Source organism: Anguilla anguilla, chromosome 2 (genome assembly GCF_013347855.1).
Source record: "Anguilla anguilla isolate fAngAng1 chromosome 2, fAngAng1.pri, whole genome shotgun sequence".
Lineage (NCBI taxonomy): Eukaryota > Metazoa > Chordata > Actinopteri > Anguilliformes > Anguillidae > Anguilla > Anguilla anguilla.
The window spans coordinates 29,467,192-29,487,096 of NC_049202.1; the positions used below are offsets into that span (position 1 = coordinate 29,467,192).

Below are 19,905 nucleotides of genomic sequence, written 5' to 3' on the forward strand. Positions count from 1 at the left end.
AATTTTTTTATATATTATATACAAATTTTAAACCCTTACAGTTTGGTGACCCCAACATGATAGGCAGGATATCAATTTTTCCTTAGTCATTTTCATTTTTAATAATTTAAATTCCTGTATTTATTTCTATTTTTAATTATTTATAGCTGTTCTTATACTGCTTTGTGGCCCTGTATTTCACTCTCTTTCTTACACCCGCCTGAAATGAGAAGAATGTTCAAGTTGCATTTATTGTCAATCTTTTCGTTTTAATTGAATTTAATTTTAATTGACAGTAGTTAAAATGATAGCAACATTACTGGCATAAATTATAGATAGGCTGCTTTTATAAACATCGTTTGATGATGAATAATTAGCATTTGAGTGAAATGAGTAATAATAATGACAAACTCCGATATGTATTATTTCATACCAACAGAACTGACCAGTCTCACATATCTCACACGTTGTGTCTTAATGCACTTACGTTATCTATGTGGTCTGGTCAATAGGGAAGAGTAAAGCAATCTTTTTAGCCAATCTTGACTTTCTGTAAGCTGTATGTCATTTGTTGGCCAGTTACTAATCATGTGTTCGGTGGAAACCAGGTTTTACCACCTCTCTATACCCTTCTATATATATATATATATATATATATATATATATATATTTTCTGTTTGCATTCTAAACATTGAAATGTGAATATGTGAAAATGGGGATAGACTTGCTGTTTTGTTTCCTAGCAATGTCTAAGTAACACAAGTCAAAGCAATGCCGATTTGAAACTAGGAGATAATTGAAATAAGTGTTTTAAAACATGATGAAATGAAACATTCAATATACCGAAGGAAAGCTTGTACTGTCCCGTACACAAGAAGAATTAACAATGAAATCAGGACAAACTGAAAGGAGTTAGAGCGGCATAAAATAGAAGTTTTGCGCGTGGCTGTTGTAAATGCCTACCCTCGCTTTCTATTTGTGCGTTTATTTCACAGACGGATTCTTCAAGACAATAAATGACCACCGAATCTTGGAAGGGACATCTTCACGTGTAAAACCAATGGTAAGATTGTACACTTTTTCCATATTGAGTCGCAGATATTGATAATAGAATGACATGGTGTAATTCCACAAAAATTCCACGGACAACCTCTGTGACAACGGTCACACTTATAAACTCCGTATTTAGCATCATTGTAGTGTACTGTGTACTAACGAAGTTAAAACACAAATTTTGTTGTGTTTGGGTGCAGGAGCAAAGAATGTCTGAGTTGAGCAATCTAGGTACACTGACGTGCAGTCCACTAGGGGGATTGCACAAAGGGGTTAATAAAACTTAAAAAAGATACTGCTGTCATTATTTCTTAGTTATAACACAGAGAATTTAAGCTATTTAGCCACAAGTTTAATGGGAAATTAGAACTGACCATGTGTTCAGGTGTGCCACACATTTTGCGCAGTGCACTCCTCCCCTCCCAAAAATATCAACAATCACAAACCATGCCCAGTGCACCACACGCAGTGACACTGATTCTGGAAAATAGAGCCCTTATTCACATCTGCAGCTTGCCAGAAAGGACAATGCTATATTTGGTGCAAATCAAACAACCCAGGTAACACCACCCATACCATCAAGCATGGTGGTGCTTTTCAGCAGAAGAGACAGGTAGGCAATGTTACCATCAAGGGACAAGATGGACGGAGCCAAATACAAACACAACCTGTTTCAAGAAAACTACATTTAGGGTGAAGATTGAGGTTCTAACAGGGAACAATGACCCAAAGCAGATGGCAAAAACTACAATGAAGTGGCTAAAAAACAGTATTCAGTATTCTTTAATGTCACAGCCAAAGCCCAGACTTAAATCCCATTGAAAATATGTGCATGACCTCAAAATTGCAGTCCACCAACATTCTTCGTCTAAGTTGGCAGAACTGGAGCAAATCAACAAGGAGGAATGGGTACAAAAAAAATTTAAATCTAAATGTCCAAAACGCATACAAAAATACCAAAGATGGCTCAGAGCTGTAATGGCTGTCAAAGGCCTATCGGCAAATTATCGACTCACAACTTATAGATGACAGTAATTATCTAAAACATCTTTCATAGCACACAAACACACATTGTACACGAAAACTCTGGGCTGATCAAAAACTTACACTAAAACTAAAATAATACACTTCAGTGAATTAACTATCTCTTTAGGAATTCCTGCATCGATACAGAAATAGTATACATTATTATCTTTGTCTATGTTTTTGAAACCTGTCTATCCTGAACGATTTTGCTGGTGTAAAGCAAAGGATTCTTGAAGGAAATTTACCTCTTAACATCAAAGTGTGTCCTTTGGTGATTTTTGAGGGCTAAAAGGTTGTAGAAGCGCTTCTGGCAGACAAAACAACGGAAGACCCCAGTTTTGTGTGATTTCTTGTGGTTGAGTAAGGAACCAGCATGTCTGTAGGCACGGCCACACTGTTCACATTTATGTGGCCGATTTTCCAAATCTGGGCTCTCCTCGTGGTCCCCCGAATGTATGCCTTCAATTTTCCCAGCAGCAATGTTTTCTTCATTCTTTTCCCCTTCCATTCTTCCTTGATCTGAACACAAGTGGGTCTCTAGTTGGAGATAATCTTTGCATGCTACACCACACATACCACAAATCATGCCCTCATCCCTCTGTCCATTAGCATAGTGACTGCTAGCTCCCTCGTTCAGTACAGTTTCATCTTCAATGGTCTGACTGTGCATATGTTGGTGCTCCTGCAGCTCCTGCTCCGCAGAGAAGCTCTCTCCACAGGTACTGCAGATTATCAGACTAACATTTTTTTTCTGACCCTCACTTAAGTCCTCCTCCTCATCCTCCTCAAGGGAGGACAGAGAAGAAGGACCAGTACTGGTGGCTATACTCTGGGATTGGGTATGGCTATGAAGATGGTTCCTTAATGTCTGCATATTAGTGTAATGGGTCCCGCACACTGAGCACTGATACACCTCTCCGTCATCATCTTCATTTTTGTCTGCCTCATCACCACTGTTCATAAAAGTATTTTCATGGAAGTCAGGGCCTCTACAGTGTCTCTGGTTTGGGTCATACATGTGTGCCCTGGACCCTATTTCAATTCCCCCATGTTCAAGCAGAGCCTTTGTCCCTGGATCTTGGATATCAACATCATCTACGAAACCATTGTTCAAAGCCTCCTGCTGCTGGTGTCGATGTGGGCACGTATGTGACTTGATCCCTGCAATATCTGCATATGTCTCCCCACAGTCTGCACACATGTGCCTCTCAGCATGGGGTTCACCTTGAGGTAGAGGTAACTGCTTAAGCCTGTGCGGAGGGAAAGCAGTGTCAAATGTCTCATGGATCTCAAATTCATCCAGCCCATTGCTATGGCTGCTTTCAAGATTAATATGTGCAGGCTCTCCCAAATTTTGACTAAGGTGGAGCATACCGGTTTCCTCATCCTCAAAGTCCTGAGTCTGCAAGTCTCCCAGATGGCCTTCAAGAGTGAGGGGTTCAGGAGAGAGCCAGTCACCCTCTGAACTGAGGGGCATTGTATGAGGCCGGGCCTTGTGGATACGCAGATGGCTACGCAGGGCTGCCAGGTGCGGGTAATGTTTACGGCAGATGGAGCACTGGTAAACGCCAGTCTGATGAGAATTCTTGTGGTTGATAAGGCTCCCAGCATGCCGGTAACTCTTGTTACAGACCTGACACTTGAACCGGCGCTCACCAGTATCTGCAGCTGAGGATTCGTGATCTTTCATTTCATTAGCCAATGCTGACTCTAACATGCGTAAATCATTGTCATGCTTCTGGAACTCTGTAGACTTTCCCTGAATGTTTGCGGGAGATGGAGACTGATGAGTGGCAGAGTGAGCTTTGAGGCTGTCCAAGTCACTGTATCCTTGTCCACAATAGGCACAAGTGTACATCTGACCACTTTTGATAGGCTCCAGCATCTGGTCAAATGACTCTTGTTTGTCCAGCAGTGATGACAGAGGTGGAGTGTCACTAAGGGAAGGTTGACAACAGTTGGCATTGTCTGACTGGTTAATGTTAAAGTCACAGGACAAACCATCTGTTAAACCAGCTGAGAGCCCAAGACTAAGAGAGGACGTGTTATGTAACAGGATGTGATCCTGGAAATCATCATCATTGGGGAAAGATACTTCACACAAGTGACAGAAGTGCACAGCTACATCCCCATTTTTTGGCACAGGCTGGGACAGATCTGGTGATTTGCTTGGGTGAGATAACCCAACGTGAAGCGCTCCAGACTTGGACTTGGACTTTGTGTGAATACGTTGATGGCTCTTGAGGGCAGCCAAGTTGCTGAATTGTTTGTAGCACACAGGACAGTCAAATACCCCAACTTGGTGAGATTTTTTGTGATTGATCAGACTGCCATGGTGTCGGTATGTCCTCTTGCACTGGTCGCACTTGAAAGGACGATTCATGGTGTCATTTGAGACCAGCGTTTCTTTCTCAATGCTCGAATCAAGACTGAAGTCTGGCGTCAGTCTGTCATTCAGGCTACTCGAGGGAACAGTTTCAATCACTGATTCTGAAAGACCTGATAGTAAACTGATATCCTGTTCATTGAATGCAGTCTCACGTTCATCAGCATTTTCTCTGTTCTGTGGATACTCTGTAGTCTCCTGTAGAATCTCATTCTTCTCAGATGTTCCTTGGGATCCCCCAGCATGATGAACCTTCAAGTGTGTGGCAAGCTGAGCAGCCAGCCTAAAAGTCTCCCCACACTGCAAGCAGGGGAACTTTTTGCCAGATGTATGAATGCGTAGATGGTTTTTCAATGCCAGGAGATTTGAGAGGTTCCTGGCACATATGTGGCACTGGAAAGAGCCCACTTTGTGAGTCTTCTTGTGGTTTGCCAGGCTGCCAGGGTGCCTGTAGCAACGGCCACATCGGTCACACCTGAACTTTCGCTCTTCTTCTTTCCGGTAATGAGTCTCCATATGCTCTAGAAGACTGGGCATACTGGGCAACACTGTGTCACACTGCTTACAGGGAAAGCCTTTGGTCCGACCTAGATCCTGAGAGGCCATGAGAAGGTACGGATTGTGGGCAGGGCGGGGGAGACAACTTTCCTGCAGTAATTTCAACCAAAAAGGGTGGAAGAAACACCTTTCCAAACAAAAATAAATATGAAATGAGTTTTCACATCTCAGCCTTCAAATGTCATTGAATTATCTTCATTTAAATGTGAATAAATGCAGAAGTGTGCAAGAATTAACATAAATTTTGACCACTGACTTTCCTTGGGATATAACATAGGGGACTGGAGACGTGGAAATTACTAGTTGAAAACCTGTAAAAACACAAGGACAAAAATGATCAGAACATAGGAGGAGAAGCCCTACAAATAACATGCAACTTCCTCATACAATTCGTAATCTATAACTTGCAAGGGCACTGGTTTAAAGTAAGTAAAGCTCTCTAAATAAAATTGATAAATAACGCTGTAAAATAAACTTAGACAGCACTCTTCTTGGGAGACATTTATTAAATCAAGGAAAAAAGAGACTGTAAAGAAATAAGCAAATTGTTAAAAATCTGATATCACAGGCTAATTACAGACTAAAAAAAGGAATAAAGAGCAATAATTTAAACCCAAAGGTGCCAGAGTTTTCAGTAAAATTCCTAAAAAAAAAGCGTAGAGTGTGTCCCACCATGGCGTAATGATCAGCGATCATACAGTCCAAGTTGTTACTGCGAATAGAAGCTTTGTGCTCCACAATACATATCTTGAGGACACATTTAATCTGCCCCACGCACATCATCCCACAAGGGCTCCACAGTATACTGATATTTAAAAGTAGCGTGGTACCAGAATTTTAAAACAGTCCAATAATACTGTTACAGCATTATAGCAGCATTTTGCAAAATTTGTACATTTATGAAACACACCTGATATTACTTTCTATGGCAGCAAAATGATTGCTATCCATTAGAAAATAAATACTGTGCTTTTAAGAATTGAAGGGACAATTGGTGTAGTGGGTGTGTCTAGTGGCCTGTAAGTGGGTTGTAGGAGATTTCAGGAAGTGGTGTCCGATCCTATAGGTTTTCCAAGATAGAAAAATGAAATTGCGCCTTACTCCGCCTTCCAGGGAGAGGGGTCTGGCTGCAGCACACTGGGCAACCTCCACCAGGAGGACCTGCACACTGAGGCTGGAAGCACGTGACCTGCACAAGGAATGGAATCACATAACCCAAACTACCTAGGAAACGAGTTCTCTCGGTTAAACAACACAACACTGTGAGCCGAATGGTCAATGAAGGTAGGTTTCTTGAACATATGTGCTAAAGCCAAAATACATTGACCTCTTAAAAAATTGTTTTCAATATAAGCTATGTTAGTATGCAAACTTCCGTATAATGCTTTGTTGAGAGGATAGCGTGTGGTAGCTAAACTTACGCTACTGCGTAATGCGTTGGTTAGCCTTGGCCATTGCAACTCAGTGTCACTTGAGCAAATGAGTAGTGTGTGCAGGTCAATATACAAACTGTTGAATACTACCATAAGGTTAGATGTACTGTATAGTGAACGACAGAACATTTTCCCCCCAAAACTATTGTTTTATTGCATTAATGTATGAAGGCATGACATGCACAAACATTTCGGCCTAAGCCTTCCTTACTATGCTGAATATGCCAAAAAATAAATGAAGAGGTCTGACCTCTTCATCCAATGGTTAAATGGATCAAACATACACCATGTGACATACACATTGACAACCTGAGAAACATTGGCATTGTTAGGCTAACTGGATATCCATCACATCTTTCAATATTACAATGATTCACAATTATCTGTTTTTGTATTTATCCTTTATAATAGTCGTGAATAATTTGTGTGCAACATTACATAGAATACAGAGGAAAAATAAATAAATAAAACAAACCAGCCTTGCACAGGAAAACTACATTCCTATAAATTGCAGATAACTTCCACATAGTGTAAACATAATCAGACTGTACATCCCACCTGATACTGTGATGAAGACTAAATAGAAAGCAAAAATTAGAAAACTGAAAATCACTTGTAGTGGTGACACGATCTGGTCCATTTTGACTTTGCGTTCAATATCCGATGGACAATGGTGTTTTAAATCTAAACTGGGATTTTCTTTGTCCACAAATGATACTGGTCATATGATTTTACTTTTATGCCAAAACAGCTAGCCTACAACCGTAGCTACTAGGTTTTAGAAATATAAACTACACACATGGAAAACGTAGGCTAGTTAAGCTAGTGTCTCTGCTGAACACTAGATATATAACTCTACTACACACACAAACGTTGGCTAGTGGTTGTACACAGTATTATTAAATACTCAAAAAAAAAAGTTGGATTTACTAAATAAATAAAATTGTTGGATTTGTTTAATAAAATTATAGACAAGTTGCACGCAACAGATACTTTTACATCCATATTCCTAATGGAACACTGATGTTCACTAATTCTCATTTTCAACTCACATGTGGTCTTTCCCACATAACACAGACTATGTGAGTAAATATGCAACAAAAATAAGCTGTGCACGTAACTCTGCCTCGAACCTTCAATTTTTTACTCAAAAGGGCATGTGTGAACATTGCGGTCTTGATCATGGCATTGCAGTTGATGCAGTTATAACATATAAAATTACCATTAGGTATAAATGACAGGAAATGTTTCTGAGGTTTAGAAATATTAGTCTTAACCAAATGATCACTGAGGTTTTTAGATCTTTTATCCGCAAATCTAGGCCTGGTTTCGAAGGATTTAGAAATACTAGGATCAGAATTAAGAATATGCCAAGAGTGATTAACAATTGATTTCAATGACCAGTAAATAGGACTGAAGGTAGATACCAAGATGACAGGGATACAAGTGACATCTTTGGGTTTGGGAGAGAGTAAGAATTGTCATTCTGCTGAGTTTGCCTCGGCCAAACACGTATCCAATATCCTATAGTCATAGCCTTTTTGTAAAAAAAAAGAAGATTGTATAGCTCTTTAGAATGGAATGCAAAATCAACATCATTACTGCAGATACGTTTAATTCTTAAGAATTGGCTGTGTTTTTCATCGCAGGGAGGGCAAAAGGCAACTACTGTAGTGTAAGAAAGTGTTTCTATCAGTTTTCTTTTGATAAACTGTAATGTGAATATGCTCTCTGTCTTTTTTGATAAGAACATCCAAAAATGGACATTTTTTCTAATGCTAGAGAATTAAAAAATAGCATTCTAGTACTTAAAAAGATCTAGTACTTCTAGTACATAAACAACTGAAGATCACCCGCAGTACCAGACCTGTCGTAGGAAAAGAAAAGAAGAGGATGTCAGGTGCAGCACGACTGAAGGAGCATTACTTTATAAAAATAGATATTGCTGATGCCTTAAATAGTTATTTTGTTGACAGTTTAACTAGAGAAGAGGTTACTATCAGATTACTTAAACTAAAGACAAACAAGGCAGCAGGTCCTGATGGCAAATACCGAAGAGTACTCAAAGAGTTAGCTGAGATCATTTTTAAACCACTCCCAGGTATTTTTAGGCAGTCCTTAGAAACTGGAGAAATACCTGAGGACTGGAAGCCTGGTAATATAATACCAATATATAAGAAAGGGGACCGTACTGATCCAGGAAACTACAGGGCTGTAAGTTTAACTTGCATAATATGTAAAATATTGGAATCTATCATTAGAGACAAGTTGGAAGTATTTCTTGAAAAAAGCATTAAGGGATAGCCAGCACGGTTTTCAAGGGAAGGTCATGGCTGACAAACCTGGTATTCTTTTAAGAAGCTACCAAGTGTTTTGATTACAGCAAGGCATATGATATTATCTACTTAGATTTTCTAAAGGCATTTGATAAGGTACCACATGAGAGACTTGTTAGTAAAATGAAGACAGTAGGAATCAGAGGATGCATTTCAGACTGGATTCGGAACTGGCTACAGGGTGGAACACAAAGAGTAGCCTAGTAGTAGGAGGGAAATTATCTGAGCAGAGAGCTGTTAGAAGTGGAGTTCCACAAGGATCAGTGCTGGGACCACTGCTCTTTCTTATTTATATCAATGACTTTGACAGGGACATAGAAAGTACACTAGTCAAATATGCAGATGATACAAAACTGGGAGGCCCAGCTAACAATCTGGAAGCTACTAAAGTAATCCAAGAAAATTTAAATAAAATCCAGAAGTGGGCGGAAAACTGGCAAATGAAATTTAATATAGCCAAATGTAAAGTTCTGCATGTGGGAAATAAAAATATTAGGCAGGATTACTTTATGGGAGGAACAAAATTGGAATGTGCTCAGTTTGAAAAAGACTTGGGAGTAACGGTTGATCAAAGCTTTTCTGGTTCTAGGCACTGCGCTGTTGCAGTAAAAAAAAAAGGCCAACAGGATACTGGGATATATAGCCAAAAGGACTATATAGGTCCAAGGACGTTATACTTATCTTATACAATACATTTGTTAGACCACACTTGGAGTAGTGTGTGCAGTTCTGGGGACCATACTACAAAAAAGATATAGAGGCTCTGGAAAAAGTTCAAAAAGAACAAAAATGATTCCTGGTATGAAAGATAAAAGCTATGAGAAAAGACTTAAGATGCTTAACCTCAAGCTTGGTAAAAGAAGACTCAGGAGTGATTTGATTGAGGCTTTTAAATTCATAAAGGGGATCAACAAAGTGAACTACAAGAGATTCTTCAGGTTGAGTTCTGTTAGTAGAACAAGGGGACATAAATGGAAATTAGCAAAAGGTAGATTCCATACAGACATTAGGCAGAATTTTTTCACACAGAGAGTAGTCAAATGTGTGGAATAGCCTGCCAGGTCATGTAGTACAGGCAGGGATTTTCAAGACTAGGCTTGATACAGTGTTAGATACTGTCTAGTCTGTAGGTAAGCAGAGCTCTAATTTAGTTAGGAAAATGGCGAGCATCATTGGGCTGAATGACCTGTTGTCGTTATTATATTATGTTACCCCTCTCTCTAAAAAAAACTAATATTCCATGAAAGGAGTTTGTATGTATTCAGCCTTCATAATGTTAGTCTGTCCCCATAGACCAGTAAGTAGCTAGATTTGTGAGTAGTATGTAACCAGGCCTCTTCTTTTTCAGATCAAATGAAATTTTGCAGTGCAGGTTGTCCTCACAAACGAAGAAAGTAGACAGAAGTACAAGGAGATGCAGCTTAAGGCGAAGAGAGAGGTGGCAAAGGCTAAGGAAAAGGCGTATGGTGAGCTGTATGAGAGGTTGGACACTAAGGAAGGGGAAAAGGACCTGTACCGATTGGCTAGACAGAGGAACCAAGCTGGGAAGGATGTGCAGCACGTTAGGGTGACAAAGGATAAAGATGGAAATTTTTTATTTAAGCTTTATTTAACCAGGTTAGTCTCACTGCGATTAGAAATCTCTTTTTCAAGAGAGTCCTGGCCAAGAAAGCAGCAGTCGATTACAGACACAACAAAATTTTAACATTTAACATACTATAAAAGCAGACAAACAGCAATGTACAAAGTTTCACCATCTAGTTAACATGAGTAATCTGTAGTGCAACTAAGGGTCAAAACAATTACAAGTTTCACTTTCCTCCATAACCTTAAACCTTTTTTAAAAATCATTTAATGATAAAAGCTCCTGTAAATTAAGTTCTTTCTGGAGCTCATTCCACGCAGAAGGAGCTGAGAACTGGAATGCTTTCTTGCCAGCCTCAGTACGAACCATTGACACAGACAATAAAACACTGTTTTGTGAGCGAAGTCGGTATTTTCCATTAGTCTGCTGGACAATGTACATGCAGAGGTAAGATGGAAGCAATTTCAATATGGCCTTGTAAATCAAAATATACCAGTGACACAGTCTACGTAATGCCAAGGAGGGCCAGCCCACTCTTCTATAAAGAATACAGTGATGTGTCAAAAATTTATAATTTGTGACAAACCTCAGTGCCCCATGATACATCATGTCCAACCGACGCAATGACGCTAAAGGTGCATGCATATATAAAATGTCTCCATAATCTATTACCGGTAAGAAAGTAGTTGAGACTAGCCTCTGTCTCACCTCAAGAGAAAAACAGGACTTGTTTCTAAAATAAAAACCCAACTTAAACCTAAGCTTTTTTACAGGGGAATCTATACGAAACTTAAAAGTGAGACCATCATCTATTAAAAACCCCAGGTACTTATAAGTTGTCACCCTTTCAATTGGTTTACTCTGTGTGGCAACGATACAAGGTAATGTCTGCGGCTCTATCTTTGACCTAGTGAAGAGCATCAACTTGGTTTTATCAACATTCAAAATAAGCTTCAGCTGATAAAGCTGAGCCTGTATGGTATTAAAAGCAGACTGTAGGTCTTCAAAAGCCTTTTTTACTGTTTCTGCATAAGAGTAGATGACTGTCATCTGCATAAAAATAAAAACTGGCATTTGCCACGTGTTTGCCAATATTGTTTAAATAAATCGTAAATAAAAGAGGTCCCAGAACTGAGCCCTGTGGCACCCCATCCTGTACAGTTAAAACACCAGATGTCTTTCCATCAAACTGGATGCACTGTGTTCTATCTAGGAGGTAGCTTCTGAACCAGGAAACTGCCTGGTCAGAAAATCCTATATTGACTAATCTTTGTAGCATGATGTCATGATCTACAGTGTCAAATGCCTTTGACAGGTCAATAAAAAGGGTGACACAGTGTTGCTTCTTATCCAGCGCACAGATAACATCATTAACCACTTTAATTGCTGCAGTAGTATTGATATGCTGTTTTCTAAAACCTGATTGGCACTCAGCTAAAATATTGTCGTTGCTTAAAAATCCCTTGATCTGATCACCCACCAGTGTCTCCAAAACCTTAGCCAGAATTGAAAGCTTAGAAATAGGCCTGTAGTTATCTAGATTTGAGGGCTCCCCTCCTTTGAACAGGGGCAGAACAAAGGCAGATTTCCATACACTGGGGATAACATTCAATTCAAGAGTGAGATTAAAGAGATACATTAGGGGCTCAGCAATAATATCAGAAGAAAGTTTCAATAGATAAGGATCCAAGTTGTCAGGACCAGCTGTTTTTTTTGAGTCTATACCTTTTAGCGCTTTGTGTACTTCTGGTAGAGAAAAAGGGGGAAAACAAAAACTTTGTCCCGTTCTCTTATTTACAACGGCATCAGTAAATGGCTGATTACCTGATGTAGCCTTAAACAGAAAACCAGAGGAAACAAAATGTTTGTTGAAACAGTTGAGCATTTCAGCTCTATCAGTGACCTTATCAACGCCCTTTATAATACATGACGTAAATGTGCTGACAAGCGAGGAGAGTGTTTTGAGAAGGTGGAAGGAGTACTTTGAAGGGCTGATGAATGAAGAAAATGAAGAAGAGAGTGCAGGCAGGGTGGAGCGGGTGGAGAATAGTGTCAGGAGTGATCTGCGACAGAAGGGTACCAGCAAGAGTGAAAGGGAAGTTTTACAAGAGGGTAGTGAGACCAGCTATGTTGTATGGTTTGGAGACGGTGGCACTGATGAAAAGACAGGAGACAGAGCTGGAGGTGGCAGAGTTGAAGATGCTGAGATTTTCGTTGGGAGTGACGAGGCTGGACAAGATTAGGAATGAGTATATTAGAGGGACAGGTTAGACGGTTTGGAGACAAAGTGAGAGAGGCGAGATTGAGATGGTTTGGACATGTGCGGAGGAGAGATGCTGGGTATATTGGGAGAAGGATGCCGGAGATGGAGCTGCCAGGCAGGAGGAAAAGAGGAAGGCCAAAGAGGAGGTTCATGGACATGGTGAGGGAGGACATGCAGGTGGTTGGTGCTAGAGCCCGACCGATGCCAGATTTTTGGGTCCGATGCCGATCCCGATTTTGGAGAGTCCTAGCCCACCGATTACCAATGTTTTGACCGATATTTTGTCAAAAAGTGCAACATTTTCAAATCAATTTGAAAAGTGTATATTTTATTAAAGCTTCTATATTTAAGAACATTTAACTTATAAGCAAACAAATAAAAATATAAACACGCAAAGAACTTTTTAGATAAAAAAGTAAAAGATGATATTAAATTAAATATATATATATTAACACCATCTTTAAGTGTGTGAAATCAAAATAACTCCACAACTTGCTTTTACTTCTTTCTTTTCCAGCCATCTATAAAAAATTAATTTAAAAAAATCAGTTTTCCAGTTTCAAACATGTATTGTTTTAAATATTATTATTATTGTTGTTGTTATTAATTTGTTATTATTTCTTAGTACCTATTCTCAGTAAATTAATTATATTTTCTTATTTTATTCCTACTACATGATCTCAAAGAGTAAGACTTTATCTAGCGAGCTTCCCTGTCCAAGAATTCGGTGGTGAAAATAACTACAATGCGCTCTGACGCGTGACTAGATGACACACACGCTTGCAATAACGCATTAGCTATTGACACAGCCTCATTATTTCTTATTATATATTCTCAGTAAGTTAAATTAATTATATTTTCTTATTTTATTTCTACTACATGATCTCAAAGAGTAAGACATTATCTAGCGGAGCTAATGAGTGAATCAAGTGTAACGTTAGATGAAATTAAATTGACTGGATGAAATACGCGAAAGAAACTACAATGCGCTTTCGTGCAGGTTACCCGCGCTAACTGTTGGTTGATCCACTTCTCCAACAGCAATCCTTCTCTCATGTTATCACGACAAAGCTAGATAACATGGCTTAAAATGATCCACGTTAGAAGTGTTTTATCAGCGTTTTTACTGTCTGGTTAGCTTGCTATGATGACGCGTGACTAGATGACACGCTTGCAATAACGCGTTGGCTATCGACACAGCATCATATAGTAGCTAATATCACCTCAGATAAAAAAACAAATGTGTGATGCATTCAATCACCATTTTATTTGGCTGGTTATTTATTTGAGAATACAGCGATGTCCTCTGGAAATGTAGATCCTACGCTGCTTATGTGCTCACTGCCACTTCATAAAGGCTTGCTAGCCAGCTAGCTTGTTAAAGTGAACCAAATATGTTAGCTAGCTCGCTCGCTTGATAATGAGGATTGATAAACACAGTGGTCGTATAAACACATTTAATTAAAAACTTTCACTAAATATACATATCGTTATTGTGGCAATCGAATCTGTGCAGACAAGTCTTGCAGTGGAGAATATTGGATGAGGCACGAGTGACAAACGTCTTATTACAGAAGTAGCGCGTCAGCTGCTGCAGTTCACACTTGTATTGTATGTACTCTACTGGATAATTCTGGCAATTACAACGTTCGAACAGACAAGTACAGATAAATCAATGTTTTTTTTGTTTATTATACTTATTTAAAAATCAGGACACATCGGCTGCATAACTGCCGATCCCGATGTCATCAAAAAAGTCAAATAATGGCCGATATATCGGTCGGGCTCTAGTTGGTGCAACAGAGGAAGATGCAGAGGACAGGAAGAGATGGAAACGGATGATCCGCTGTGGCGACCCCTAACGGGAACAGCCAAAAGAAGAAGAAGACACTATATGCCTGTAAGTGTGCGTGCTTGTGTGTGCTTTTTAACCCTATCACATACTTAAGCTACAGTATGCTTTACCAAATGGTCAATTGAATAATTCCAAAAATGCAAACCTCAGTTATTTAGCCCAATATTTTCAAGAAAATGTTAACAGTATTTGAAATTCAAAATGTATCTATCCCTGGTCTGATGTAAATGTGTGTATGAGGGTTCATGTCATGGTTCAATATCTGTATGAGCTGTCTAGTGCAATTTAAAGTGGCAATCTCGTTCTCTTTGGCGGTACCAATGGCGCGAAGCAGTGTGTGTTTTTGGACCTCACTTCCCAACTTCCAAACAGTGTTGCCTGTGCGTGACGTCACTCAGCAGGCACCTGGGCCACAGGAACTATAACACTTACTATTTACTGAATAAAAATGGTTGTTATAAAAGTAACGTTATGTACGTGCTCATTCATTGTCTAACATTAGACTAACTTAAGCTGTCTTTACACTGCCGAGCCGTTAAAATACTGTAGCAGACCTGGGGTAGAATTAGTGATGATCAATTTCCACAGACGTTCTTTATCCACCTTTTGCCCAGTATGAACATCTTTACACTGCAGAGAAGAATCCGCGGGATTCGCTGCGGCTCGTGCAATTATGTATCTCATGCACAATAGACATAGTCTTTCTCGTGAATGATTGTTGTGTGATATTTTTTAAACAACTGCCTTGCAAAATGTTATCCCTGGTGTTTCTGGTTTTGTTAGCTAAACTGTTCGAGAATAAAGCTGAGCTGGGTGTTAAATTAGCAATCAGAACAAGAAGAATAAAACAAAAACAAAGGAGATTTCATCAAAAAAGGGCATCAAGGCTGAAGGAATATATGAGAAAGCGTAATAAAATAATAACAACACTAATCCATACTGCCGTATTTTTAGGGGTCCAAGCAGCGAAGCTGGTGGAACCCTATTGTATCTGTTCGGATTATTATTATTATTAGGGGTCCAAGCAGCGAAGCTGGTGGAACCCTATTGTATCTGTTCGGATTATTATTAGGGGTCCAAGCAGCGAAGCTGGTGGAACCCTATTGTATCTGTTAGGATTATTAAGGGTCCAAGCAGCGAAGCTGGTGGAACCCTATTGTATCTGTTAGGATTATTATTATTCTTATTTTTTTCGCCTAAAAGTGTCTGAGGCTCAGCAACCATAAGTCCTGGAGCAACCAAATTCGGCAGGTGGGTTCCTATGGCCCCCCACTACTCAGGCACTAAGAATCACCTATGTCGGCCAGATGGTGGCGCTATAACAAATGGTTTTGCGTAAAAGGCCATTACTCCCACACCACAAGTTAGATCAACACAAAACTTCATCGACCTATGCATCTGAACGTGCTCTACAACTTTGCCATTGGCACCACCTATGTCCGCCATATTGTTTGCCCGCCATTTAGACTTTTTAGTTGGGGCGTGGAAGTTTTTTCCGCTAAAATGTCTGTGGCTCAGCAACCATAAGTTGTAGACCAACCAAATTTGGTAGGTGGGCTCCTATGGCCCCCCCACTACTCAGGCACGAAAAATCGCCTATGTCGACCAGATAGTGGCGCTATAACAAAGGGTCATTCTTTATCGACCGATGCATCTGAATGTGCTCTACAACTTTACTATTGGGACCACCTATGTCCGCCATATGGTTTGGCCGCCATTTGGCCGTTTTTATTAGGTGGGGTGTGGAAGAGCTGTGGCTCCAAATCTAAACGGTTACGACATTTAGTAAACTTCTTTACGGCAAGCGACATCCATGGCGAGGCAAGTAATCCGACACCGTAGGGTCTAGTTTTTATCAGTGAGGGGAGGGTCTGAACGTCAGGGAAGCAGTGGAAGACAGTGCCAGACATTATATGAAGACAGTACCGGGTGAGTTCGTTTAGTCTTTGAATCTGTCATTATGCTGAGAAATCGCTAAACCATTTTATTGATAGGTTCTGAGTTTCTGTGCAAACGCGCGAAAACACGCTGGTATAATGAAACAATGACGGTAGCCTAATACATATATAGTCCGCTTCGTTCCGTTGCTACCATAACATAACGACCTACAGCTGCAGTTTCTCGCTGCAATTACTAATATTGAATATAAACGAAAGACGCAATTTATGCTGTAAATCGTATTCTCTAAATCGTATATCGTATTTAATCTCTAAATCGACTGTAAGCTTAGGGTTGTAACTAGGTACTTGTTCCGTAGGTGACTTAGTCTTAACTCGTCTTAACTATTGCTTGTATTTTTGCATAGACTGCGTTGTTGCTGTTCTTGTTTGTGTTAGTGTTGACCAGTTTAACCTACAGGGTCCAAGTTGAACTATGCGGTTGTTCCCTGCACTTGGAACGGTAGGCTACTGCCCTCTAGGGTTTTCGACACACTTGTTCCTGGTTATGGTTATAAACTTTGTTGTACGTCGCTCTGGATAAGAGCGTCTGCCAAATGCCTGTAATGTAATGTAATGTGATATTCCGTAGCAACAAGATAAACCAGACATTATCCCTAAAATATGCCAATAGCAGTGAAAACGCTGCTCACTGAATAACGAAATAAACGAGACAACGTTTTTATTTAATTATACCATGTCATTATACAGTCAATGGGACTACGCATTTAATAAATATACAATCTTACCACTGGTTTCACGCGTAGAGATGTCCCTTTTGCGACTGAGTGGTCATATATTGTCTTGGACAATCCGTTTTCGAAATATACGCGCATCTGTGACGCCTGGGTCTGCTATCTTCAATGATAGCTGTGCGTAATACCACACCTGTTGCTTACGGCGTTGTCGCCCTTTTTAGTGCAATTTGGCTTGATTGACAATTCATTTATTCAGTAGGTGAGAGTATAAGCTTTCTAACGATGTATAACATGTCTGATTTTGCTTTTGGAATAGCGTTTTATAGGTCAGCGTAACCAAAATTTTTCTTATCTACCAATGTCTAAATAAATAAAACGGTAGGCTACTTTGCGCGCAGCACGCAGATCGCGAGTTGGTATTACGTCTTTTATTTCCGTTTTTTCTCAATGTCGTATTTATTATTTGAAATGTGCATTTATGTGTTATTATTCTATCTGTCTCTGTGGCGCTCTGAAATGTGCATTCTGTGCTAACCTGAGCAATGGATTGGAATATGTGTCTGACGTACTGTTGCACGCTATGCTGAAACTTCAGCACTTTTTCAATACTTAAAAAAATAAAATAAAAAAAGAAACGGTTAGGTATTAGAATTTTCCGACGTTCGGTAGTTTTGCGTCAAATGTAAAAGCCAGGGACATGTGTCTCCCGCATTACCGATTGAGAGGATGAAAAGTGTAATTTGTCAGAATCTTCGCTAGATGGCAGTAGCAACTAAGGTTGGCAAGTGAGGTGACCTGCGCTTGTGCATTTTTTGTGGTTGATACAGCGCAAGCTTAGACTCAGTTCACTTCAGTAGCAATAGCTGTTCTAATTTGTAAACATTTTATTATAGGAAGATGCTGTATTGTTATTGAAATATGCGGTTTTTAGATATATTTTAAAGTGAAAGACCTGTTTAAAGATAATTTACTTTACAATTGTTTAATTTTTAAAAAATATTTAATATAGTTTTCTAGTGTTGTAACACTATAGTCCTATGCTTATTGATATATTGAACAGGCTTCAACTTAAAGGTTGTTAATAAACCAGGTTTTTAATAAACCGTGAATTCGAAAATGAGGTCATCCCTTGTGGACATTATGTTTCTGATCTATTAAGGTAATTTCAGTATCGTTAGGTACCGAGTATTGAATCAGTATTGTTTCGGTATAAATTATCGTGATACTAAACCTGGTATTGGTATCAAAGTCAAAATTTTGGTATCGTGACAACAGTAGTGTGACACCTTTTTTTAGTTGCGGCATGGAACCGCTGCAACTGTACATACACGCCAGGCCATATATGTATTACGACATCCCATCTAAGTGTTACGACATCCCATCTAAGTGTTACGACATAGTAAAGGCCTTTACGGGAAGCGGCCAGGACACATCCATGGCGACGCAACTAAGTCATTCGACAGCGTCTCTTAGCACAAAATTGGCTATAAGTCATCAATTTTTTATACAATCATCATGATATTCAGTAGATATGTTGGGTGAAAGTATATGATCATGAGGACAAAGCCATTTTAAAATCGCTCAATAGGGGGCGCGATGGTGCCAATGCTTGGACCCCTCCCAACGCCGCTTGCGGCTGCATATTTGGTTTGCGGCTGCATATTTTCAAACATGGCGGTTAATGGCGGAAAATAAATACAAAAAAATGCTGCGAGTACTCGACCAATCAGAAATGTTCAGCGCTGCAAGCTCCACCCAAAAGGTTCCTGTACTTTCGGAAAGTACTACCCCCCGAGCAGGAACTTTTTGGGGGGTAAAATAAAGCCCCAGGAACTAAATTTAGACCCTAGTTCCTGCGGTGGAAACGCGGCTTTAGTTTTCTCCGGCTTGACATCTTTACACAGAAATCAGATCCCCTACCCTCTCTGGCGGACCAACCACTGATGGGTGATGGAAAAAGCGTCACTAAAGCCGCGTTTCCACCGCAGGAACTTTACCCCGGAACTAGGAACCTTTTGAGGAATGCGGTAGTTCTGCGTAATTAACATTGGTGATACAGTAAAAGCAAACTGGAAATCACCTTCCGCACTTTTTGTCAGGGTAAAATAACAGGTTAATTCTAGTAATCGTCCCTTTAGCTTTTTCAGACTGCCGTAATTTTACTCCATTTTACTGCCATTCTTCAATTCCACGAAAAGACCAGGAAGACTATGGACTAATTTATGGTGCATGGTTTGCATCTGGAGGGCACACTTCGCTGCTCGGCTAGCAGTAACTTCGAAGGAAAGCAAACGGTGGCTGTACCACTACTAATTTAAATGTTCACGCAAGTCCGAGTTTTCGTTCTATTCTTGTCATTTTGCGATTAGCCTATATGGAATTGACGATGAGAAAGTAATCAAACAGCAAATTGTTTACAACGTGTGCATGTTTTCTGCTGTTAATGAATGTGTTTGAGAGGATATATGAAAATCAATAAATACAAAAGTAACCATAGTCATTGTTGGTAACCCGTTGTATATATGTGGAATAAACCCCTCCGGGCTGTCCCGGTTATTAGAAAAAAATGTAGGCTACTTCGGTGGTAGTATGGGGTTACAGAAGAAATCATATGACAGATGGACCGACGACAACGTCAGTGGGCTAATTTGCCTAATCTTCGCGGTACTTTAGACCCCGGTGGAAACGCAGACAACCATTGGCTGAAGGAACCTTTTAGTTCCTGGTAAAGTAGTTCCTGGGACTGAAAGTTCCAGGTAATTTTGGTGGAAACGCGGCTATGTATTTTAATGAAAA

General features: G+C 39.8%; 1 protein-coding gene across 3 annotated transcripts in view; it reads right to left on the reverse strand.

Moving 5' to 3' along the window:
• The window catches only part of znf646 (zinc finger protein 646), a 67,226-nt gene that overhangs the window by 18,537 nt on the left and 28,784 nt on the right, over positions 1 to 19,905 (reverse strand). For all 3 annotated transcript variants that reach the window (XM_035405830.1, XM_035405828.1, XM_035405829.1), the window contains exons 3-4: positions 6,104 to 6,191; positions 2,304 to 5,313 (exon numbers count right to left, since the gene is read on the reverse strand). In XM_035405830.1, coding sequence (XP_035261721.1) covers positions 2,304 to 5,050 — 2,747 coding nt within the window. In that variant the 5' untranslated portion in view covers positions 5,051 to 5,313; positions 6,104 to 6,191. The remainder of the gene's footprint in view (positions 1 to 2,303; positions 5,314 to 6,103; positions 6,192 to 19,905) is intronic.